At 31.7% G+C, this 26,815-nt stretch overlaps 1 protein-coding gene across 1 annotated transcript; it reads right to left on the reverse strand.

Moving 5' to 3' along the window:
• Positions 1 to 3,500: 3,500 nt before the first annotated feature.
• LOC130810235 (phosphopantothenate--cysteine ligase 2-like) lies at positions 3,501 to 20,568 on the reverse strand. Its single transcript, XM_057676214.1, has 10 exons — positions 20,336 to 20,568; positions 19,064 to 19,236; positions 18,854 to 18,980; positions 18,728 to 18,772; positions 18,559 to 18,644; positions 18,413 to 18,465; positions 18,230 to 18,289; positions 17,212 to 17,313; positions 12,935 to 13,054; positions 3,501 to 4,111 (listed from the first exon to the last, which is right to left on the reverse strand). The coding sequence occupies exons 2-10, from the start codon at positions 19,209 to 19,211 to the stop codon at positions 3,875 to 3,877; spliced, it is 978 nt and encodes a 325-aa protein (XP_057532197.1). The 5' UTR covers positions 19,212 to 19,236; positions 20,336 to 20,568; the 3' UTR covers positions 3,501 to 3,874.
• Between the last annotated feature and the right edge of the window lie 6,247 nt (positions 20,569 to 26,815).

Genomic DNA, 26,815 nt, shown 5'->3' on the forward strand with positions numbered 1-26,815 from the left:
TAGGTCATTAAAATATGTTCGGTTAATCATTTGACTATAATGGTTACACTTTTCGATTTATAATGGTTATATCTCAAAAAATAAGTGAGGTTAATATTCCAACACTTAATAAGCGTGGCTAAATGCAAACACCATATCACAATTAAGTTTTTGGAGTTTAAGGGTCTGGGTCGAATTTGGATCTAAAAAATAATTAACGGGTTCGGGTTCGAGTCTGGGTCTAAACCGTTAGACCCAAACCCTGTCCTGGACGGTAGACCCATCCCTCAAACTCGGACCCTAAAAAAATTAAATATTCTAATCTACATTCTACATAAGTTTCTGGATACTTGAGCAAATTAGAATGGGATAATTTTGTGAGCTTAAATGATGCATTTTATTTATCCTCATTACTCGAATTTGTGGGTAAGAACTCACAGCTGTACTGTTACTTACAAAAACATGTTGGGTTATTACTATACTGATTCTTGTAATGGAATAGTGTTTTTAATAATTACTGTATTTGAATTTCATGAACTCGAATTAGTGCTTATAATTGAATTTAAGTTTATATGGATGACGCTATAGATGTATAATTAGTATTAAATATTTGAAAAATATGCTATTAAGTCCCCTTAAAAATATGAAAAATGTAATGACACGGTTTAAATTTTACAAATTAAAGAGACTTTTTTAGACTCATTAAAGACCCTAACCCATTAGATCCAGAGGGTTTAGGTCAAGGTTTAGGTATGAAAATTTTAGACCCTTATGGTTTGGGTTCGAGTCTGGATCTATAAAAAATAAAAAGGTCCGCGTCCAGATCTGACTGGACTCACTCCAGACCCGTCCCATGCCCATCCCTACTATTAACACTTCATCTACCTTCCCTATTCTTCCCTGATAACGACGCTTCATACCCATTTTAGTCCCAAGTACTAGTGAAAAAAAATTATTTGCTGCATTTTTTAAGGCCATATATATTACAATTTAGACCCCAAGTAATTTTAAGACCAACAAATTGAATATTACCTGCTCTTGTTTAAAATTGGAGTATAAAACAAACAATAATTTGTATAGCGATGACCTTTTCCTAATACTTCTGTTATGAATTTTACTCTCATAAATATTCATTAATATCCCTTTAAATCTCTCTCTCTCTCCCCACTCATTAAACAAATAAAAGATTTTTAATCTTTTTAATCCGCTTCCCTTCCCTTCATTTCTCTAAATCAAATTAAGTGTTAAATAATTATATTGTCTATCGCGTGCTCTAAATTGTTTGTTTTCATTTGCATGTCTTTCTCGAACCAAATATATCTGTATATAAATATACCTAGATTATTTTCATACTAAGTTGATCCTATTTATAATACAAACTACATAATATACATATATATATATATATTATATATATATATATATATATATATATATATATATATATATATATATATATATATATATATATATATATATATATATATATATATATATATATTAGAGTTGAAGGATAACGTATTGTTTTGAAAAGTTTAACTGCAATTTTTATTATTTATGCTAGCAAGTTGAGAGGAGAAGAAACAATGTAAATCAAAACCTGTGGGCTTGAGCAACTATGGTGGAACAAGCATCAAACAAGGAAATTGACTTCTTAGATTCTAAGAGCTACTTATAAGTATGAAGAAGATATCCTGAGTTGGATTTAGTCAAGGGACTGCAAAACAAAGTGAAGGAAGAGTTTGGCATAGTGGAAGGGTATTATAAATGTTGGTAGGTGTGGTAAGAGCCAAGGTAATGTTGCATGGGGATGGTGCTGATAAATTCAAGAGAGTGTACGATTTAGTGAGGAAGCACAATTCTAGTAGCACTGATTTATTCAAAGTTTTATTAGGGGTAAAGAGACCCTTATTTTAGAGCTTGTTTCTTTGTCTTAAGTTATTATTGAAAGGATTTTTAGCAGATTGTAAACCTATTGCTGGATTGGATGGGTGTCACTTGACGGGCATATACTGAGATTTTGTTAGACAGTAGTGGGCAACTACGAATACAACAACATTTACCCATTGGCTTGGGCAATTGTTGATGTCAATGTTTTCAAAGGTGTTCTTGACTTGTTTAACAGTGACCATAGAAAGTGATACTGAAAAAAGGGTGTACATTCATGTGAACATACATAAGATCTATACATATAATATCCTTTGAATGTTACTTATTGTTTGGAAGTTTTGTGATAACTAAACTATCTTTTTTTTATGACATGGACTTATTAGGGCATTAGATGATTTTGTTGTAGGTACATGTACAAGGTAATGTTGGAGACATTTTTTGGGAAAATTTAAACATAACAAATATCTCTATGATCTACTAATAAAGCCATAACTAAGGTAAATATCAGTTTTTTCATCTACAAAGCCATTTATTCTTAGGATCAGATAATTAATTCTAATTTTCATTTATTGTTAGTAATAAGCTATGTTTAAAGAGAAAATGTCTGAGTTAAAAAAACTCAATGCACAGGCTCGTGATTTCATGGCATCAATTCAACCAAGTTCATGAAGTAGGCGTGTATTTAATACAGTTGCAAGTCAAACATGTTATTGAACAACTTGTACAAGTCTTTTAAACATGCGTTAAAACCAGCTAGTGACAGTTCGTTGTTTGTTTTAACACATATGGAGTGGATAAGAAGATTCTTTATACAAAGGCACCACATAAAGAGGGACAGATTTAATGTATTAGAGGGTGGTTGTTTCCCTACGTGAAACATTAGTTCGAGTGGGCTGCTAATGAGGCTTATAAAGGGTATATTGTTAGAGTAGCTAGAACTGTAGTTTTTGAGATTAATTTCAAGGAAGACTTAATTAGTTGATTTAGATAAGAGGACTTGTAGTTTCTTGAGATGGAAATTGACTGGTTGTCATGCTTACGCAACCATAATGAAAAGTAGAGGAAATTGTACACGTTTGTGCATGAGTATTATAACAGATCAAGCTATACTAAGAACCATGCTCCAATAATCAAACTCATGCCTGGTTATAAACAATCCAACTCCTTTGTACAGATAAACTTATAGCCACAGTAGCCCTCTATATTGATGTTTATAGGGTTGATCAAGAGAAGGGAAGAAACTAGTGAGAGATTATTTGACTTTGTGTATAAAATTTGAATATCACTAAGCTGTTAACAAAAGACTAAACAAGATGAATCGGAGACAAAGTTTGTTTAGTAATGCTTGTACTGAAGATGAATTTGACATCACCAAAAGACTCTGTTTGGCACAGACATGAATAGTGATTTTCATTACAAAACCATTAATAATTAACATTTAAGTACAACTCCGATTGTTAAACAACCATTATTCGATCATATTCAATTAACACAGTAAAGGGTTATTTTTTAGAGGTGAAAACGAAAAGGAAAGGAAAGGGTCGAGGAATAATACATGTTATTAATATTAATTATTTGTTATAAAAAAGGTAAAGAGTACGACTACGAGAATGGTGAGAGAGGAAATGAGAAGAATGTCGTGATTTGCTTTTTTTTTTTTTTTTTTTTTTTTTTTGTTCTCCCATGTCGTTATAACAAAGTAAACGAACTGTTTAAATGATAAAGTAATGAAAACATTATCCACACAAACAAAACAAACATTAAATAATGGATTTGCTGATTTGATTCCATTCCTAATCCTTCAAATTGGAAGCTAATTTCAATTCATTCAATTATACACTTCAAATTTAAAGTTGCTCTTATTACAACTTAGGTTGACCATATGTTATTTACTTTCTCCAGACTAGAAGCTCCTATCGTTGTTGTATGGTTGTTCATCAAAGAAATACTCCTAACCCAACTTAACAATTGACACATTCCGCGGGAAATAACATGTTTCATCTGATCATTGATTTTGTGGCGTACCAGCGACATGCGTCATATGCTTCTCTACAAGAAGTTCAACCAGTGGATTCTCTATGTCATCTCCGACTTCACGACGAATACAAGTTTTCCCATCTGGAGTGACCACCGTCACCTCCTCTTTGCGAGTAGCTAATTCATTAGCTATGACTGCATGCATGTTGTACTTCTTAAGCGCCAAAGAAGCTTTCTCCAACAGGATTTCCGAATTTGTTTCTAACTGCTCAAATGTCAAAGACAAAACCCAACAAAGAACCAATGAATCATCATAATTTAACATTTATAACTGGAAAGATATCAAAATGTCCCTAGTATTTGTAAGTCGATCTCTTCTTTGGAAGTTCTCAAATGTCCCTAATACGATTGCAGATGGTTCCATTTATACAAGTATGGAGATACTAACATTTACTTTTTAGTCGCCTAAAAGAAGTTACGAATGTAACATTCTCCCATCATGCAAATAGAAAAGGAACATTTTCATTATAATGATGTAGCGATAATTTTAGCAACTCGAAAGCCTCATGCAGACACGGACAATTCAACGTACAAGAAACAGAAAATGATAGAACTTCATGTAATCTCACATAATTTCGTTCCAAACCACCCATCAACCATCATAATTGGGGAATCTAGAAACATTACATATCTCAGAAAGTATCATACATTATTCCAGCTACAAGACCTAGGAATGTATTACTCATACACAAGAATATTATCTCAAGTGTCATAAAAGCCTATACTCAACTTCAAAATCTAACTTTTTTAACCAAATGGTAATTGTGAATACAAACTTTCCAACTACAAGATCCGGAATAGTATCACAACTTAAAAAAAAGAAATTTATCTAAGAAGTTATACAAACCTATAACTTCAAAACATTCTAGAAGAAACTTCTACAGTTCTACTAGATCGAAAATCAAGATCCCCAAAACCACCCTAAGAAAGAAAATTTCATTTCCCCAATGCCATTAAGTTGCAGAGTTTTGGAGTCAAATGTATGCAATCAAACCTTTGTACTGTTAACTATTAACAAAGATGGTTTATGATTGACCCATGATAGCAAACATCTACAACTGCACATGAATAAAATATGTGCATTGTCATTGCAAATGCCAAGCCATCTGAAGTGGAAAAGGTCGGTGAGCTTATCCGACCAATCATTGGAGAATATATGGCCAAGAAAATCAAGCATCGAAGGGGCTATGGGAAGGCTATGCAAAGGTTTTCAAATGAGGGCTTCTGAGTGAGCAGAAGGCAACAAAGGTAGAAATTCTGGATGCCAGATGCTCGAACGAGCAGCAACTTCATAAGCAATCTAGAGCAGCAAAAGTGTTCTACTCAAACAAACATCCAAATGCTCGAACGAACAGTTTGGTCGAGCAAAGATGTTTTGTCTGGAGCAGCAGATGTGCTCGCCGCACGAGCTTGCTCAGACCAGCACATTACATCAAAGCCTTGGTTTTAGAGGATGCATTTGTTCTTTTGTGGGTTCAAGACATTGAGGAATGATTCCTCCGAACATTTGTGGTCTTTAAAAAGGAATTTGCTAAATAAATTCAAAGTGTGGTGAAGTGTGTGAAGCTTGTTGATGTTAATCAACCTCCATGAAAAGCTTTACGACTTATAGTGACAAGCCCATCATTTTGATAGCTTCATAAAGCTATTATTGAAACATTTCAGAGGCAGTCCAAACTAGATCTGTGCAACGGTTTGGGGCCTCGTTGAAGGCCCTTATCCAACACTTAATTTCAAGGGTTTAAAAAGGGCCGTGTTGAAAGCGGGGTGGGCCTTATTAATATGGGCTGGATAAGGGTTGAACAAGGGTTGTGGAGCTGCTGAGAGGACGAAGTAGAAAGATGGATCTGTTGTGCTTTTGTAGTCCATTATTATGAGCGAACAACGTTGAAGACATTTGAGGCTGAGTGACAAAGGAAGTGTATGTATGTGTTGTGTCAATTTGTTATTGTGTACATTACTTATGGGAAATACAATTTGATGAATAAAGTGGCATCAAAAAATGAAAAAATAACCATCAAAATACTCGTCACTCTTTCTTGCCTCTTTTGTTTTTGTTTTTTGTTGTCATTGTTTTTCCTCTCAATTCCTAGCTTGAAGTGGGCATAATTTCACAACAGTTGGTATCAAGATAGGAATAAGAATTCTTGGTGTATTGAGAGAGGTGAAATTGCAGTAAGTTGGAGAGTTGACAGATGGTGGAAGTGGTCATGTGCGTCGAGGACTTGTTGAAACCATTAAATTTGTTAAAAATTATACATCGAGGAATCCGATAAGATTCTTGAAATTGAAGTTTGACGATGGAGTTCTTAAGAGAGGAAGAGAACATGGAAAAAAATTGTGGAATAACAAAGAGAGACGGTAAAGTCTGTTTTTGAGGATACACGATCATAAAAAAGCTACACGGTGTAGTAGCATTGAAGGTTAAAATCTATCTAAGAAAAATCTTGAAAAGAAAATCACCGTCAAGACTCAAGAGGGCAAGTATTGGTATGGAGATAAGGTGTGCTACTACTTGCCATAAGGATCATATTCAATACCATTAGCGAAGCTACATGAAGATCCAGATATAAAACTAGATATCACACAATTAAGTAAGGTTTAACGGTCAAAATCGTAAAAGTAAAGCATAAGGTCTGAATTTTGGTCTTTCATACACTCACACAAAACTTACCGACATCTTCACAGCCTCCAAAGTTCTCAAACATCAAATTATAAAATTTTTCCGTCCCAAAAAAACTTAGGCTTTTGACTTGTTTTTATATAACTGTTTTGCTAGTGTATCCGTCATTGAATGTATATTTTTTGCCACAGCAAGTCATCTAACTACAATTTTTTTTTTAGTGTATCGGTTATCCGACTCAAAGTTACACGAAACGAATATCGAACACGTACTAGAAACGGATATGAAAACGAGAAAGGTCAATTTAAAGTTTTAGAAATGTAGGAAACAAAATTTGATATGAAACGAAATATATTTTTTATTTACTAAATAAGAAATGTTAGGCCAAAACTAAGAAAAATAAAAGAAAGAATTATATATATATATATATATATATAGGGTCAGGTTCTAGTGAGAATCAAGCTTATATAAGAACCGTGAGAACCAATTTTTTCGATAAAAATGTGTTACTTTTTCAGAGAAAAAGCGTTACTTTTGAACAAAAAAATGTTACTTTTGTTCGGAAAAAAATTGGTACTTTTTAGCAAAAAAGTGCTACTTTCAGAAAAAAAAAATTTAAATACAATGCAACACGCTTTTTTCAAAAAGTAACACCTTTTGTGAGTTTTCTTCAAAATTTTTTTCTTAAAGTAACACTTATTTGCCTAAAAGTATCATCATTTTTTTTCCAAAAAAATCTTTTTTTGCCCAAAAGTAACACCTTTTAAGTAAAAAAGTAACACTTTTTTGTCAGACAGATTGGTTCTTACGATTCTTATATAAGCATGGTTTTCACTTGAACTTCTTCATATATATATATATATATATATATATATATATATATATATATATAAAGAGCGTTCTTTTAAGTTTGTCCACCTTACTATAACGAGTAGTTTCAAAAGTTTGTCCACTTTAGAATACTTTCCATTTTTGGAAATCTTTTTTTCCCTAATATACCCTTATTTCTCTCTCTCACTTCCTTATTTCTCTAGTATATTCACTCTCTCACTCATTTTTTTGTTCTTTAAATTTTGTTTTATTTTAAGTTTCTCTCTCATACTTCCAAAATAATCTTTACTTTACACCACTATCTAATTACAATAATACCTACTATAATAAAAGATTCTATTTTTCTTAATAAGTGTGAAAAACTCAAATTGAACAAACTTAAAAGAATGAAGGGAGTACCATTTATTATTAGTACTAGCTACAGTTTATGAAGTAGAAAAAAGAGGGTAAAGTCGGAAAACATTAAATATTAGTAGTATATTGCAACATTGGTAGTCAGACATTGCACAAGTTTTCCTCTTCCTTTCTCTCTCATCACACTCCGTTTTTCCCTCTTTAGTTTACCTTTTTTGTATAAGCTTAATCTTTCAAAATGATAATGGTGTTTCAAAAAATTAAGTGTGCTTTCTTTCTTTTTTGCTTTCCGTTCTTCATTCTTTGCTTCAATCCTCAGCAAAAGGAAACACCACCGTTAGAGTCCCAAATTGCGCTCCGGTATCGATTCAATACGAATGGTTCAGATCGAAAATCGAAGGAGATTTCCCGCTTCGCACTTCAATAATCCGACTATAATTTTTTACTCACCTAACTATCATTTTTTCGCTAGGGTATCTGTTGTTTGACTATAACTTTTTTGCTAGTGCATCCACTATTCCCCTCCCCCCCGATTAAAATTTTTGGGGGTTCAATATACTTGCAGTATACTTACGAGAAGATGAAAAGAGACCTTCGAAATTTGAGATTTTTGGAAATGATGAAGAAGCCAACTATGAGTGTTGGAGATGAAAGTTCAGTTGGAAAGGAAAATTTCTAATCAAGAAGTTTAAAAGGCAACCAATTTGAAGATATGGATGGTAAAAAGAAGCTCTCAAACAATGTTGATCCAAGAGTGATACCGATGATGGGCATATGTTGATGGCCAAGTGTACAAACTATGGTGATTGGGTATTCGACATATCACAAAAGTAGAGATGAAATGTTAATAAGAACAATGGATTATGAGCATGAGAGGGTAACATGCCCAGTGGTGAGGAAGTTGATGTGAAGCCATTGGAGAGGTGTGTTTGAAAATTTGAAATGGTATTGTGAGAAAAACTTCAGTGTAAGGTACATTGATGATGATGAAACTAAAATCATTGAAAGGGTAGGTAATATAGGAGTACACCATGAATAGATTTGACAGTGGAGTCTTGGCACCAAGGAGCATAGTTCTCTTAAGAGGTGTATTGGGAAGACGGGGCCGCTGGAGGAGGCTTAGGAACGACCCTTAATTATGTGGGTTTTTAACGAGACAGGCTAAACAGACCATTGATTTACATAAGTGGGGAAGACTTTAAGCTAGCACTAAAAGGGAATTTATGATTTTTTTTATTAATAGCTGAACATGATTTCACTCCAAATTTAAATATGGTTCTAATCTCTCCTATAGTCTGCCTCTACACAATATGAGATCAACTCATAATAATCTTTGCAACAGGTATCTCTAAAGAATATCCGGTGATGAGCAAATCCCAACACAGTAATACAGATTTTCAAATGAACTATGAGAGTATCCTAACTAATATCAAGCAACATCATACATTATTGTCCAAGTACTCCTCTGCAAGTAGTATTCATCTTAGATATCCAAATCATGATTCCCAGTAAACTGATTTACATGCTCGAAAAGTTGCATGATAACATAGAAAAATTGGAACAACAACGAATGTAGAAAGTTTTTCGAGCCCATTTTCATTCAAACCATGCTTGGTTCGTATCTGCCGGTTGCCCAAGTCTAGGCACCACCATGATGAATGGTGTCATAGGAGCTCAGCTTTAAAAAGCTTGCCTATGTGCACCTAAGCCAAGCATCTTGGGCGGGCGATGGATTAGGCGCTTCGATAGGGCTTGGCTTGGTGAATCCTTAAGGAGAGCACCTTTTGGGCCCTAGAGAACCTTAAAGTCTTTTGTGTCTTAGCCTTAAAAGAACATTATTTGGAGTGCACGCCCATCACATATCTTATCTCTTCTTTATTTCTTTTATCTTCTTTTTCATTTACCTTCTTTTGATTTATCTAGGGGTTTTTAAGGATTAATTTATTTTTTACTAGATTAGGGTGTCTTACACCCTAAAGCTAGGAGTTGGTAATGTATGGACTTAATGCACACCAACCTTAAACTTGAAGAGTATAGGTTGGAATGTGTGGATTAGTGGAGTAGGTAGTGAAGGGGTGATAGAAAAGTGGTGTACAATAAATATATTGTGAACTAATTCTATATTAGCCTTATTCTAAAGCAAGAATCTTCGCGCAACGCCTACGCTCTTGGGGTGTTTAGCGTCTTGGAGCACCATACACCTTTTAACCTAAGGTAAGGAGTTGGATTTGAGCGGGAGATTGTTGTTGCAAGTGCAAAGCTTGGAGCTCATCCAAACAAGCATGGGAGGAATAGAGGCAAGCATAGGAAGGGATATAAGAAGGCAATGTCGCAGGTGCACAGGTTCGGAAGCAACATAGAGCAGAACTAGAAGTAAACTTGAGCAGTCATGTGCTTGAACGAGTTGTTTGGTCGAGCAAAGATGTATGGATCAAGCATGATGTGTAAAGGCTAAGCTCAGACATATGGAGTTTGGACGAGCACCAAAGCCTTGGTTTTAACACATGCATGCATCTTTAATTTTGTGGGGTTCAAGGAATAATCCCTCAGCACATTTGTGGTTTTTGATAATTCAAAAGTGTGGTGAAACATGTGAAGGTTGTTGATGTTGAACAACCTTCAAGAGAGGCTAAGCTCTAACTCGAGAAGGAAGCACCACCATTGAGGGGGAGAAACTTGTAGAAAGGTTTTCACTGTTGTTCGATGAGGATAGCTTATGTTGAGAGCTTGTTAAAGCTATTATTGAGTGACCAAGTCACCAAACATTTGAAAGGGGGGTGTAAAGTGCAAACATAAGAAAGCAAGAAAGAACTAAGAGCGTTTGAGGTTGAGTGAGAAACACTTAATAAGTGTTTGAATGTGTTGTACGTATTTGTAATTGTGTATATTACTTATGGGAAATACAATTTAATGATTAAAGTGGTTTCAAAAGAAACCCACCAATTAACATGTCCTTCATTTGTTCTCCAAAAGATCACATTACCATGTCTTTGTAGTCAATAATTTTCCTCTCAATCCTAGCTTAACGAGGAGTTTGATTTCACAAGACACATAAATTAGTAAGTCAACTTACTATAATCAATTATATTTCGAAACTAAAAAAAGTATAAATCATTGGTTGTAGGAAGCCTGGAAAGAAATCTCAACTACACTTTCTAGTAGTACCCTAAAGCGAGCTCTAACTAGCAGCAAGGTAAAGAAATTAAAACTTTGCTTTAATAACTTGTGAATTATAAACTATAGCCTCAAAGTTCCCCTCAGTTATAAATTCTGCTAAGATTGTTATAAGCGAGTTATAGCCATTATACATCAAAAAGTGCAAGCATAACCACATCATCGGATTCCGATCATCGAAAATAAAATGACCTACTAACCTCTTTAATGACCTTTGACTTCCCTAAAATACCTTTGACCTAACCCAACTTTCAACCCATCTGCTTCACATCTCCATTTATACGGTCTCAAAGCTTCAACAATGGCTTCAAAATTCACACAAGTGAAATTTCCAAAAATATTGAAATTTTCTCAATGCTTTGTTGCCACAACTATTTGTCATGAAGTTTCGCAAATCAAACCCACTCAAGAACTTAAATGGTATTGTTTTATAATGGAGATAAGCACCAAGAGACCAAGGTTTAACATTCAAAGTTTTTTTGAACAAAGAATAGACCCTGAAAATTCAAAATCTTATCCTTTGAAATCAAAATCAATTGAGAGAAATCAAACTAGATAAATTCCCTAACCTACAATACAACTTAAATTGAACCACATGAATCGAACAGAGAGAAAGGGATAAGATGGGGAGGGTTTTTAATAAAGTAAAGAAGATGATAATTTTTGTGTTGTGAGGGAGAGAATGAGGGAAGAGATCAATGGGTTTGAAGTCATTGTTAAAAGGTTGGGTTAGGTCAAAGATAATTTGGGGAAGTTAAAGGTCAATTTATGTTCCAATGACCGAAATTCAAAAAGGTGGTTACAACTTACCGTTGCTTGCACCTTTTTATTTATATAGAGACTAAAACTCGCAAATAATAAACTTTGCGACTATAATTTATAAATGGGTTTAACTTTGAGATTATAATTGACAAATGATTTCATTTTAAAAAAATCTTAACTTTTTGAAAAATTCAAAAGAAAAACATACATGGACCTTTATAATGATGACATGTATACGCATTTATTTCTTACAGTGGTCATCAATAGATTAGATATTTTAAAATAATAAGCCCTCAAAAGTTAGGGTTCAAAATAATATCACAAAGTGGGGCTTTTCAAATTTGAAAAACCTAAAGTTTGGATTTTTAATTTAAATTTTTCCTAATAACTTCTAGTATGATCGAATATGGTTATCCCTAACTAGTCCTAGTTGGCCGCCATTCCATTTGTCCAATTAAACGAGCAAGTATGGAATAATATTTTGAAAAAAATTAACTTGGATGACTAAAGCCGAGGTAGCGACACGAAAAAAATACTTGAGGGCAAGCCCGCCGGCCAATTAATTAAAAATATATTTTGAAAACTTTCAAATCTCAAACATAACTTTTTGCTTATGGGCCAAATTTTCTTCTTTAGCTTTCTTTGTCAAATAGACATCTTTATTACAAAAAAGTCATCATGTAATTCATTGTACAAAAAATCAATAGCACATCAGCACAAGTATTATACTCCCTCCTATTCATCTTAAGTGGCCCATTTACTTTATCCACTCTATCCAATTCACTTATTCGATCCTTAATATATCGAGTTATGTATAATTAAAAATTATAAAAAGTTGATATTAAAAATCTTTACATCTAAACGAATCAAATAAAATCCCACATGACTATATTTTAACTTATAGATTAATAATAAAATGCAATTTAAGAGTGATAGATGAATCGTGTCCCAAAAATAAATGGGACACCTAAGGTGAATAGGAGGGAGTATAGTATATAAGTTTTTTGCATTGAGAATTTAAGTGGTTTAACATTTATTAAAACGAAATTTCTCGTTACTTCATTTTATTCTTTTTCTTTTCTTTGATAGTAAATTATATCAAGTCCATTTACTTAGGTCCTATCCGCAAAGAAAATGGGTTGGTACATGAACACCCTAACGAATGTGTATGTTACTCCACAATCCACTTTTGTGCTTTGAATCATACTTTCTATTATTTGGAGTTTATGCTCACAAGGGTTACAAAAAGTACAAAACAAACAACTAAATGTATAATATGCTAACCTTAAAGGATATGCAAAAAGCTTGAGGGGCCCAGTCCTTTCTGAGCATAGAGAGCATCTTTGGCACTTGAGCAAGACGCATATCTAGGGGTCCTGCCGCAGATTGAATCTTATGTTCTTCCTGCAAAATTGTGTTTACCCATCAAAACTGAATTCAATCTGATACGAGAAACGAAAATGGTAACAAGAAACGTTAATATGCAGTTTCAAAACCGTAGGAAACAACAAACACTAATATATACTTTGTTTGTCCGAACAGATTTGGAGCAAAGAGAAAGTGGGGGATTTTTAAGCAAAAAATACATATTCGTATTAAATGAAAAGAGAGAATCAAGTGTGAATAAAATTAAAAGAGAGTTAAAATGTAAAGATGAGGTTTAAATAAGTGGTAGACCATATTGTTCAAAAATAAAAATGATGCAAAATGAGTGGGACGAATCAAAACTGTAATTAAGGATGGCAATGGATATTGGACCCAGTCCGGATCCGTGGATCCATATCCATTTTCGCCGTTTTGGGTCCTTAAAATTTGGACCCGTCGGATTCGGATCCGTTTTGCATTCTGCGAATCCGGTCCGGATCTCAAAAAATGCCCGAACCCATGGATCCGGAGGACCCGTTTTTATTATTAACCCTAAGTATTACTGGGCTATATAGCAAAAGCCCTCCCAGCTACTGCCTTATCCCTCCTAAGAATATTAGTGTTTGCATTAGTCTTTGATGAGGAAATTGTTGTGGTTTGTTTGTCAAGTTTGATGTTAGTCAATGATGATCTGTTGGATATAATTGTAATTCTCACTGATACAAGTATATCTAACTATTAGAGTTTGCTAGTGCTTTTTTTGTTCCTCGCATGCTGTTAGTTTGCTTGTTTTTGTAACTACGATTAAGGATATGATTGTATTTGCATTAGTACTTGTTTTAATCCTCAAGTCATATTATATATATTATTATCATTAGTCAATGAATTTAGCTTTATCGCAATGTCAATACGATCCAAAATAAATAAAAAATGCAAAAAATAGTCAGACCCGTTTTGGACCCGGATCCGAATATGGGTCTTGAAAATGTAGACCCGCGGATCCGTGTCCGAATTTGGGTCTTGCTCAAGAAAACAGATCGGGATCCGGGTCCACCTAGCCCCGGTCCAGATTCGACCCGTTGCCATCCCTAACTATAATTGATACAAAATGAGTAGGACGGAAGGAGTAGTAAAAATAAGAGGAACAAATAGAGTAAAAGAAATTCTATATGATATACAAGTATAAAAAAGATGGGTAAAAAGAAAATATAAGAAAAAGAAAAGTAAGAGAAAAAAAAATTAAAATGATTAAAAAGTATATATAGTAAAAAGGGGGGGAAAAGAATGAAACTATAAAGAGATAAGTACTACTAATCAAATAATTAAATAAAGGGACATAACTAGAGTCATAATTGAAGACTTTGTATATTTCCAAAACTACCATTGCAAAATTCCATGACAGGAAGTTTAATTGTAAAGGAAAGTAATAGGTCAATTTTGAAGAAGTAACAATTAGTAGTACAATAAATGAAAGAAAAAAGCATAAAAAAACCAACTCCCAAAGGTACAATACATCATCAAAGAGAGAAAAAACTAAGAAGGCCGAAAGACAACCATAGAGAAGGGAGGAACGAGTACAATTATAGTAGTTGTACAATAAGTATCTTTCTCCTATATCACTTCTTTCTCTTTTTCTCACCATTTTTTTCCATACTTTTTATTGGGCTTAGTTTGTCTTCTTATTTTCTTTTTAGTTTGTCTTCTTATTTTTTTTCTTTTCCTCTTCGATTGACACCATTTTTGGGCGGTTAAGAAGTACTCTGGTCATTGGTGGATTTATATTGGGGCACATGCAGGCACGTGCCCATACGTCATCGGCCGAAAAAAATATTTAAATGCTTTCTAGAATTCCCCAAACTCTTTCCCCTTTCCGTCTCAATTCTTATTTGGCAAAACACGACATACCCTAAACGTCACAACTCACTCCCCTTAGCCTGGGAAAAATTGATCCGCCCTAAAAAATAATCTGAAAGCCAACCAAAAAAACTAGGTTGTAACCCAGAAATTTTGACCTAAACCCAAAAAAAGATCGAACCCGAGCGGGTTAGGTCAGGGTTGACGCGTTGGGTTCTGAAAAAAGGGTAAAACTTCTCCATAAGGGCCCACAAACAAAAAAACTTATGTTTCTTTATTTAATATGTACTTTACTTTCATACTCTTAACATTCAAGTTGTTGTATTATGTTTGAGTCATTTGGATATATTTTTTGTAGTATGATGCATTTTAGACTTTTTAATGTTACTTTATGCTGAATTATTATTATTTGATAATATAAAAATTGTGTTGCTATTTTATCATGATTTGGCTAGGTGCTAGTAAATTTTTTCGAAAAAAAAAAGATTATCTATTTTCAAATTCGATGATAAAATAAGAAATCCAAGAAATTTTTTGTAAGTTAACCTAGAAAAAAATAAAATAGTAACACGTTGGGTCAATCCGAACCCACCGGAACCCGGAGTAATCCGATCTGAAATTGACCCGATCCAAAACTGACTTGACCCGAAAATGACCCGACCGGAATTGATCCGACCGATCGACCGTTTTCCCAGGTTTTGGAGTTGAAGTGTTGGCTAGATAAGTTACAAAACTAATTTACAAGTTTTTATTACTTATTAATTAAACTTGGGATTTATTGAATTATGAATGTACTTTTAGTGTTTTTATTTTCAGTGAATTTGAGGAATGTGGACTATGATTGTGAATGTGTTGTTATTACAAATTGTAAGTTGATTGTGATTAATACCATTCAAGAATCAGCATATGAATGGCTTCCAGAAACAAATATTAATTCATGAAAGTTATTTTAAGATTGGGTTGTGGATTTAATATTTGGTATGATGATATGTTGGCATTAGTCTAAATTCAGATTAACAAGTTTGAAAATATAACATTGAGAAATTAATTAATTTTGGTTTTCCACAATGTAACCAAATTTGCGGTTTGAATTCGTAGTTCACCCAAAATTAGTCAAATGGGATTCGCAATTTTATTTTATACTATTTCTCTATGTATAGTATTATTTCTTGGTGTTTAATATTGCTCATTGGTAATGACTTATCAACCTATCTAGATCAATGAGAACTTAAAAATCAATTTTATTTTGAAGCATCACAGAGTTTTCTCTTCTGATATAACATCCTCTGTCAACTAGTCTAATATAATTGGGGGTCAAGAAATGATACACTCATTATTTTTCTATGTTAGGAGATAATTAGAAGGACATGAGATGAAAAGCATGTGGGGGTATGGTTTATTGCCAAGTTTCTAGGCAATTTCTTTACGGATACAATATCATACCCTTTAACACAAGAAAATCAAGAACACTTGTAACATAATGGCATATAGTCAGGTGTATGATGAAACTATGCCAAATTTTCCGCAAAATTTTCTTCCATATGGAGGTGCCACGGGGGAATATAAAACCAGGATCTGACCCTGACTCCAGCTAAAGCTAATCAGATCGTTGCTGCAGGCATTTCAGATCACAAATCCGTGCGATTTCGGTTTTAGCCCGAGTTAATTGGCACATCCATCCAATTGGAAAGAAAAATTTTTTATCACAAATATTATTGAAGCATGATCGGGTCAATAAAACATATTTACTCGTGAACAAAACATGCATACGTTCCAACCCTTAGTAACATACAGCATGTGTTACTTCACATAAGAAAAGATGCATATGAAATATGTTAATTGTATTGTCCCCATACAAACATAAATAAGCAAATAAAAAAACAAGACTCCAGACTACAGTTGTGTGCACCAAATCCAGTTTAGAGTTACAGATCGGGAATGGAAGGCCACGAATTTTTTTTTTCTTTTTTTGCAGGTTATGTTAGTTTTGTGGGAAGTTTATTGAACACATGAACAAACTATTTGTTGACACTGCTAGTTGCAAGTGTGCTTTTTCCGGAGGGGGGGAGCGGGAAATAAAACTTTGTTTTCCACATAAAAAGGTCTGAACATTCATATTATTTGATCAAACAATTATATAACCCACTAGAACATTTTTTGCATTTCAGGGTGTAGCTAGAGATAATCAAGCTTCAGTTGTGTTGCATAAATTGGTAAAAGGGGGTTACTCTTTTGGCTATCCTTATATTATCATCAGTGTGCATCATCTCAAAGACAATTTCCAACTGCAAAAATTTAAGATAAGTAGCGAAAGTTTCAAAGCTCATAAAACAAGTATGTACCATGGTCTCCCAAGGAACATAGAAATCTGAGACAGCAGCAGCAAGATAGAACATAGCATGTGGCCCAAGATCTCTTAGTGCAATTGCAATCATCTGCAAAAGCTGATTTTAATAGAAACTAATTCAGCAATGCGGAAAGATCAATCACTAGAATAGCTAAAGAGGAAGTAGACACAACTATAAACATGGACACGTTCCACCCTGGCTGAAGTAAAATCTGACATTCACTGTGAATTAAAAAAGACAGAACCCTACACAAGAATGTAGTCAACAAGAGCAATATCAGAGAAAATAAAATATATCAAAGACAATTGTTTGGAAAAAATGCATTACATAAAGCTCTATGGCCTATCTCAATATCCAAAAGTCTAAAATAAGAGTTAAAAGTCAGGTTAATAACAAAAAGGATGTAACGTGATATTGCAGGGTAGAAATATAATTCAATCAATTAACTCTAAAATAACTATAAAACTAGTGCATAAAAACAACCAAATTTATATCAAACAATTTCATGTCAAAAGATTAGTTTGACAGGAATAATTAAAAATGCTCTTATTTTCAGAACCAGAGTGACACAATTGGCAACTAAAAGGTACAGTTGAGTATGGTGCACACAGTGCAGTAAAAAGCAGATAGTTCTTAGTTTTCAGAATAGCACCTTTGTTCATTCAAAGGAAGTCTTATTAAATCATCTCGTCACCTATTAGTCATTTACTGTAAATTTCCAAGGTCAAGGTTACCAAATTTTGAAAGCAGGGAATCACCCAAGTTCAAACTTCAAACCAAACATGCCCAATTGAAACCCTCTTAACACTAACCAGAACAACCAAGACAGAGAGATTTTTGCCTTCTCCTCCGTCCAAGTTCTAAATACAAAAAGCATACATCAAATTAAAATTAAAGGACAGTCAGCAAAATAACACCGCCATTTACAACTGCTGTAGTTTTCATAAAGCTATTATAACCTGAAGTACAATCACAAAAGGAATTATAAATAGTAAAGATAAAGGAAGTTAACCTGTAGATACTCAAATATGGTCGTGAAAGGTAGTTTTAACAAGATCCCTAATTCATGTGCCTGCCATCCATGACCCACAATTACGACTAATTATATAAGTGATTGCAGAAGAGATAAATGAATATTTAGTTGTATATATGCAACAAAAAAAAATTATACAACAAAGATAATTCATGTCCATACTGCATGGTGATTCATAACTGTCTTCCTTACTGCCTCAGCATGTGACTGCTGCACTGAAAAAATAAAGATTATGTAAGAAAAATGTGAAATAAATGTTATAAAAAATATTAAAAGCTATAGATAATTGTAGGTGTGGAATAACTAACCTCGAATATTTGAATCACTATCCAATTCAAAACATTCAAGCAAAGGATCATCAGGCAAAGATCTACAATATGGCTGGAACGTTCCTCTGAACCAATTATCAGACAATGGCTTCAACATCAATATACAGTAAAGTTAAAGATAAAGCGCAAAGAGAAAATAAATTGCTACCTCCGATACAAGAAGATAACTGCATATCCATGCTTGAGAAAGTACCTGTATGCTAACATGCTGTCACTTAAAACATTGGCCTAAATAAAATCCTAAGAAGTACAAAGATTAGTCACACGTCTTTACTCTGTTGAAGCAGCCCCTCTGTGTCCTGAACTGAAGTTATCAATATAACGGACGCATCTTTGCTCAAGGGGAACAGTTGTGCCACCTGAGGTAACACAGACAATCTTCCTCATAGACGCTCCATTTTCTGTAAGCCAATTGTGTTCCCAAATGAGCTAAAGTTGAAGCCATAGTAAAGGCAACAATGGTCAATCAGAAACTACAACTCACCAGACGCATGAGAATTGAGCTCAATAAATCTCTTTAACTTTTTGCTTATGGAAGCATGATCTTTAAGCGTAGGTGCAGTATCAAAAAAGAATCCAACTTCCTTCCTGAATAGATCTTCAGAGTCGTATGATCTGCTACTTGAAGACATGAAATTTTGATCTTCTTTTAGCACCCTAGAAAAGCAAGTAAAAATTTAAAATTATTGAGTTTATGAAAATGAATAAAACTGGAAAATTGATATAGATATTCAATCTACATACGACAAACCAAGATAGCAGTAAGGATGTCTAGTAAATGTATAAATCATTGCACAGCTCCAAGACAATTGACATAATTTTGTTCTTCAAGAACAACAATGCCAAAATTTATTGCCACAAGATGAGGGCAGCTACATGAGCCAAAACCAAAAAAAAAGGCTCATGTAATTGTCAGCAACAATGCTAGTACAAAGATGAAAGATGAATAGCTCAAATAAATAGAAATACTAAAATCACAATAGAGTTTTAAGAGTTTATTTGGAAAGAAAGTCATAATCTTTATCCATAAAATACAGAAAAAAAATGATTTAATGTCATAAACAAGCTTGACATTACCTGTCTTGGAATTAAGTAGGTATAAGATCAATAGATTCGAGGTAGAAAAAAGAGGCTATTTATGTTTCCCACCAAAAATTCCAACACACATCAATGAAAAAAAGGATTCACACCCACCAAAAATCCAACTACCCAATTCCATGACCATCACCCATCTGCACCGCCACCACCAAAAAAGTACTTCTCACAGCCACCAAATACCTCTGTCCATCCCCCAACATTCCCTACGCACCATCACAACCAGCTTATAACGCCACCTTAAACATCCCTCGCATCACCACCATGCCCAAAATTATCCCAAATATTCCTTCAAAACCCTTTGACAAATTCCAAAATTAAAAAAGAAAAATAACCAGAAGTCCCACATCAATTTCACATGAATTATAAAGACAAGCAACACTTATTTTCCAATCAAACAAATAATACAACTATAATACAACCTTTAAACTATCGAACTAATTAATCACAATTGCTAAATAGAAAAACAAATAAAAAAAACCCTGATTTCGCCCCTGAATTTCTCTAACATGCATCCACCAATTTCATATGAAGAACCAAAAACAAAACAAATATAATTTCATTATAATTTCACTAATCTTCCAAAAAATACACATAAATAAGTTCTAATTTAGAAATCCACATGCAATATAAAAATCCAAAAATGTTTATCGGTGTGTACCTTGTCCCTTGATGTGACTAGGGTATTAACTGGTGAGTAACGACGGGCGGTAGGCGGCGGCGGGCTGGGTTGTGACGATGGACGTTAGGCAGCAGGGACTGGCTAAGATTGGCAGTAGCCGGGCGAACAAACGACCGAGGAGGAGATAGAGTCTCCTCCCTGACGCAGATACTTTTTAAGGAACAAAAAATAAAAAAGAAAGATGCGGGAAAAGAAAAGAATTTGGAAAATGAGTTGGGGTTCGTGAGTGATTAGGATAATTACTCCATCTTATTCTCTTAAAATTTCCTATTTTATTTTTCTAACATTGTTCGTCAATCATTTTTATTATCTATTTTATTTTTAATATAAAAGTTAAAATATAGTTAAAATTAGATTTTGTTTAATTTATTTTATTATAAATCTATAATCTATCTATAAAAACTACTAATAAAGAAACAGGACTGACACGTGTCATACTCTCAGCGAAAATTTTTTCGCTCATTTTTATATTGACGTGGCATGTGAATTTGTAATGAAAAATATTTTCCTAATATAATATATTTAACGTGCACAAGAAGATTTAGTAAGCAGTATTATTTCCAAACTATTTACCTTAGTAGAACAAAATACTTCTTGATATGATAAAATGAAACCTGACTAAATTTGTAAACCAATATTATTTTTCAATATTATTTTCAAAATAAAAGAGAATAATATCTTGATATAGAAAAATTATTTTTCGAGATTATTTACCAGCTGTAGAATTATTATATCTTCGTAAATATACTGATTTGCAAATTCATGCTACTTATCTACTTTATACTCCTATTTGCTTAAAAAATTAGTTTATTTAATAAAAGAGTAATTTCACTATAAATATTTTTTTAAAAATAATTTTACTATAAACTAGTTTATTCAAGATTTTTAAAATAAATGTGAGCAAATTTGTAATATTTTTAGCTCTTTTTAAAAAAATTCAAAAAAACATTCAATTATTCAAAAAATTAAGCTTTATCAGAAAAAAAAAATTATATTAGTTTATTAAAAACTTTAAAGTAAAGTTATTCATAAAAATATAGTTATAAAAATAATAAAATATAAGATCTCACTTGACTTCTATCTATCTATAATATATCTATAAAAACTATTAATCTATAAAAATTAGACGTGTCAAACACTAAGTGAAGTATTGAATTTTAAAAAAAAAATTCAAAAAATTATTCAATTATTCAAAACTTTAAGCTTTATTATAAAAAAATAAATTTATACTTCTTACTAAAAACTTTAAAGTAATTTTTTTCATAAACATATGGTTATGAAAAAAAATATAAGATTTCATTTGACTATGTTTTATCTAAAAGAGGTCAAAGAGTTACCTGTTGTCCGTTGAACAACCAATCGATAAGGATAAAGTAATAAAGTTTGGAAATTGGATTAAAGCGACATGAATTTGCGTTTCACTTCATAATTTCACTGACATGATACATTTGCTCAAATTACTTTCCTACTTTCTATTTGCTCAAAAAAAAGTTTTATTCACTAAATGGATAATTTCACCAAAAAATATTTATTTTAAATAAAAATTCTACAAACAGTCCTATTTTTCAAGATCTTTAAATTTGAAAAAATTTGTCAATTATTCAAATAAAAAAGAATTAAACTTTATTAAAATAAATCATTTTGAATTTATTTTAAAATTGTGAATTAGTTGTTATCACAAACTTAATGATACATTTTGTTTTACCATTTATTATTTTCATATTTTATTGAAAATTTTTTTTAAATATTCATTATATATATATATATATATATATATATATATATATATATATATATATATATATATATATATATATATATATATATATATATATATATATATATATATATAATCTTTAAAATACTAACAAATAACCTTCTTTATAATCTTTAAAACAAATATTGTACAAGTATAAAATTAACTTTAAAACTTTTTTTTTTTCAATTTCCGTGCATGGCAAAGGTATCAATCTAGTTTTATTAATATTAACTTTTTATAATTTGTACTCAAGTACAACTAAAGATATTTAAGATTGAGATAGTATATTAATAAATGTGTCAAAATTAAATGGAACTTTTAAAGAATATGGGGAAATATTTTTAAGAAATTAAATAGTAGATCATGAAAGGAGAAGGAGAGTTTGGTGAAAAAAGTATTATTTGTTCTCCAATTTAGATAAAATGTGATTCTCAATAATTAAGATAATTCTTTACTAATATACTCCCGTTGAAAGTTTGTTAATTTTGGAATTTTTGGTAGTTTCAAAGCGTGTCAAGCCTTAATATCTTTGAAAACATTTTATAAAAATGTATATATATTTTCTCCATTTTTTAAAGTTGTTCCCATAAAATATGTACACGATAATTAAGAGAAATAGAATCTTTTAAATGGTAGATATATTATTTTATCGAATTATAAATTTGATAAAGAAAAACTGAAGTCCACAAGCATTAAAATAATAAAATATTAAAATAAACTTAGCGAAAAAAATATGACTATAACTATTAAAAAATATTTAAATAGTGGATATTTTATTTTATTGTTATTTAGAGAACACTTGGTGAAAAGAGCTTAATATACTCGGATTCACAATGAAATCTCAACCGTTTAAATGATATTTTCTTGAATCATATATGCTGGCATGTTTTATGAAAGACGAATTTACATGATTTATTTTAAAGCTGAAATGTTTTGAACTTTTACTTTTTAAAGTGGAAAATTAATATAATGTTTTTACAAGTGGAATTGAAATTTTGTAATCTTATTACGCATAATCTTATTTATATGAAAATTATTTGGTAATGATTTTTTCCCAAGTTCTGATTTAAATTTACTCCCTCTTATTCAACCTATTTATCCTATTAAATTTTTCACATTTGTCGAGACAATATTTTAATTCTTAATATCTCAAATTAAGTATAATAAAAAATTATGAAAAGCCGATATTAACAATTTTTGCATTAAAACGAATGTAATAAGATCTCACTTGAATATATTTTAACTTATAGAATTTGAATAAAATACAAATTAAGAGTGATTAGTATATAATAAATAGAGTAGTAATTAAAAAGTAAATGAGACCAGTAAGAAAAATTGGATGGAGTATCATTTAATCATATATAAGATTAGTTTGGCTTGGTTGTCAAGTCATTGTTATTTGCTTGATGGCCTAGAAATATACTGGATACTTTGATTTTAATTTTTAGAACCATAAACCTATGGGTAGATTGTGTAGCACCATAGGGAAAGGTACCCCTTTGAGGTTCTAAGTTCCCCTAGCATGGGGCCTTAGGGCAACCAAGGGAATATAATCATGATTAAGTTGTATGCGTCCGAATAGGTCAGGCTTTGTGTATGAATGAGGCCTTTCTTTAGTCCAGTTAAATTTTTTAGGACTTGTGTATATCACTTTGCCGTTGAATGGGTTTTAGAATTGAAATTTACAAAGTGAACTTATATTCAAAAAAGATTAGAATTTTAGTGTTTAAAGAAAGGTTCTATTAAAAGTTTTAAACAAGCATTTATGTTTCCAAAGTCACATGTCAAGATCATGGTGCAGTTATAAATTATTTTAAAAAGTAAATTTATGTCATATTAATTTACGTTTTACTTTTCTCATTTCTTTTGTTTTATAGTAACAACTCGTTCCTTTACTTGTTAAAATCGGCACTTGTGATCCTTTATTGATACAAATTTGTCATGCAATTTTCATACCCACCACCCATGACGAATAAATTTTTCATTTTCACGCCTGCACACGTGAGTTTATACTCGATACAATTCCTGCCCACTTTATTCGCCTTATAACAATCCACATTACCCACTTCATACCCGCCATATTCCCACTTCATACCCTTCTCATACTGTTGGGATGAGTTATCCCACATCAATAAATTGAAAATGGTATGCACGCTTTATAAGCTATTAGAGACCTTCTTCCCATTGCCTTATGGTTTTGGGATGGTATATATCTCCTTGGCTTATGAAGTGTGTGCACTTGTGTCCCCCCGTTAATATGCTGGCATTCATAATAAGTCCAGCCTAATTTAACACATACCAACTTGAGTTTTATCAAATAAACAAAAAATGCACAATTCAAATGCTCATAGATCAAAATTCCTCCACTACAGCTAAATTATAGAATTCTAGGAGGAGTTCATCATATGAATTTTTAAGGTATTTAATTTTTTTTTCAATCCAATTGAGTAAAACGTAATTATACTAATTAAACATATTATAATAGATCATAAGACTAGAAAAAAATTCTTTAGTTTGTCCACCATACAAAAATGCAAATTTCATTTTTTATAAATTATATGATAGGGTATGAAACCGGCGAGTATAAGGTGGGGTAGCGTGGATAATACTTTATACCCACCACCTATTAACAATTCATATCGGGTATAACTTTTCATAAACATATGCATAATTCATTATCTACCAAACTCGCACTCATACGCGCCCTAAGTAAGGTGGATGCGGTGCGAAACACGCATAATCGAACACATCTAAGTCAGAAACAAGAACAAAACATAAGAAGTTACAACAATAAGTACACCAACATAACCATTATAACAACAACAACAATAACAACAACAAAAGAAAAAAAAGTAGCAAGTCTAGAGGTGTTCAAACCGAATATCAAATCGATCTTGATTCAGAATTTTTGAACATTTTGTTGTCTAGATAGTAAAATAAACCAACAGCAACAACAATGACAACATAAGCGGCAATAGCAACAACAACAACTACAACAATAATAACAACATCAACAATAGCAGAGCAATAGCAGCATCAACAATATCATTAGCATCATCATCAATAACAACAACACCAATAACAACAACATCATCATCAAACATCAGCAACAACAATATCAATAACAACAATAACAACAAGAATAACAATAACGAAAAAAAAATCAATAAACAACAACAATGACAACAACAAAAACGACAACAATAACAAAATTATCAACAAAAACAACAATATCATCTAATACAACAACAACAACAACACATCAATAGTAACAAAACAATGATAGCAACAACAACAACAGTAACAACAATAATAACGATAGAAACAAAAATAACAACAACAACAACAACAACAACATCACCAATAACCACTATAATAGAGTAGAAACACTAACAACAATAACAACATAAATAACAACAACAACAACAACAACAACAACAACAACAATAATAATAATAATAATAATAATAATAATAATAATAATAATAAATACTTTCTATTTAACTTTAATAGAAATTAGATTAGATCAGACCATATCAAATTAGATTAAAAAAAATCAAATCAAACTAAATTAGACCAAATTAGATCAAATTAAATCAAACCAGACCAAACTTAATCAAATCATAATATTATATCAGACCATAACAGATTAAACTAGATTAGAACCAGACCAAGCTAGACCAAATTAAGTAAGATTAACCTTAATAAATTCAGACATTATTCAACCTAATCAAATGAAAAGAATAAGCTGCAAGTTACTTCACCCAACCTTTAATATTTCTTATAGCATTTGTAGTTAACATATATTTTCCCACCAATTCATCGTAATTATCTCATTTGTTTTTATAAGCATAATCCTCAATTATTTTTAATTTTTATTTTATTTTTGATCTAAAAGTTTAAATATAATTAAGTGAGATTTTACTTAATTCATCCTAATGAAAATATTACTAATATTAACTTTTTTTTAATAATTTTTAATTATGTTTGAATAATTAAGTGCATTGAAATGTGTGCAAAATAAAATGTATCAACTATATTAAATCGAAAAGATTATTATACTTCCTCCATCTCATTTTGTTGGTTACATATGCTTTTTCACAATTTTCAAAACATAACTCGAGTTTCAAAATTTATAAATATGTTTTATTAAAAAAATATATAAAGTATATATTTGAGATCAATTAAACAAGATTTCAATTGAATATATTTTAACTTTTATATATCAATTAAAAAATTTGTTTAAATTTATCTTTCGATCTCCTTGTATAGAATACTCTAAATGTAACCAACAAAATAAAATGAAAAAAATAAATACTATATATATCCAGTTGGACTACAAATCATTACTTGTAAGTAATGATAACATGTTCAGTGAAGAAATATCACTATTAATAACAAGTACTCTCTCCGTTTTTTTTTGATCTTCCACTTTGGGTTTTTCACACATAATAAGGAAGATAGAATCTTTGGGTTGTAGTGGGTATTATTTTAATTAAATAGCAGTGTGAAGTAATGATTGTATTGAAAGTATGAGGTTGTAGTGGGTATTATTTTAATTAAATAGTAGTGTGGAGTAATGATTGTATTAAAAGTATGAGAGAGAAAATAATTATAAATAAAAGAAAATGGGTACATTAAACGAAAAGGGGGGGTTTAAGGGGTAAAAGTGAGATAAAAACTTTCTAAAAATAGAAAGT

This window comes from Amaranthus tricolor, chromosome 4, assembly GCF_026212465.1.
Source record: "Amaranthus tricolor cultivar Red isolate AtriRed21 chromosome 4, ASM2621246v1, whole genome shotgun sequence".
Classification (NCBI taxonomy): Eukaryota; Viridiplantae; Streptophyta; class Magnoliopsida; order Caryophyllales; family Amaranthaceae; genus Amaranthus; species Amaranthus tricolor.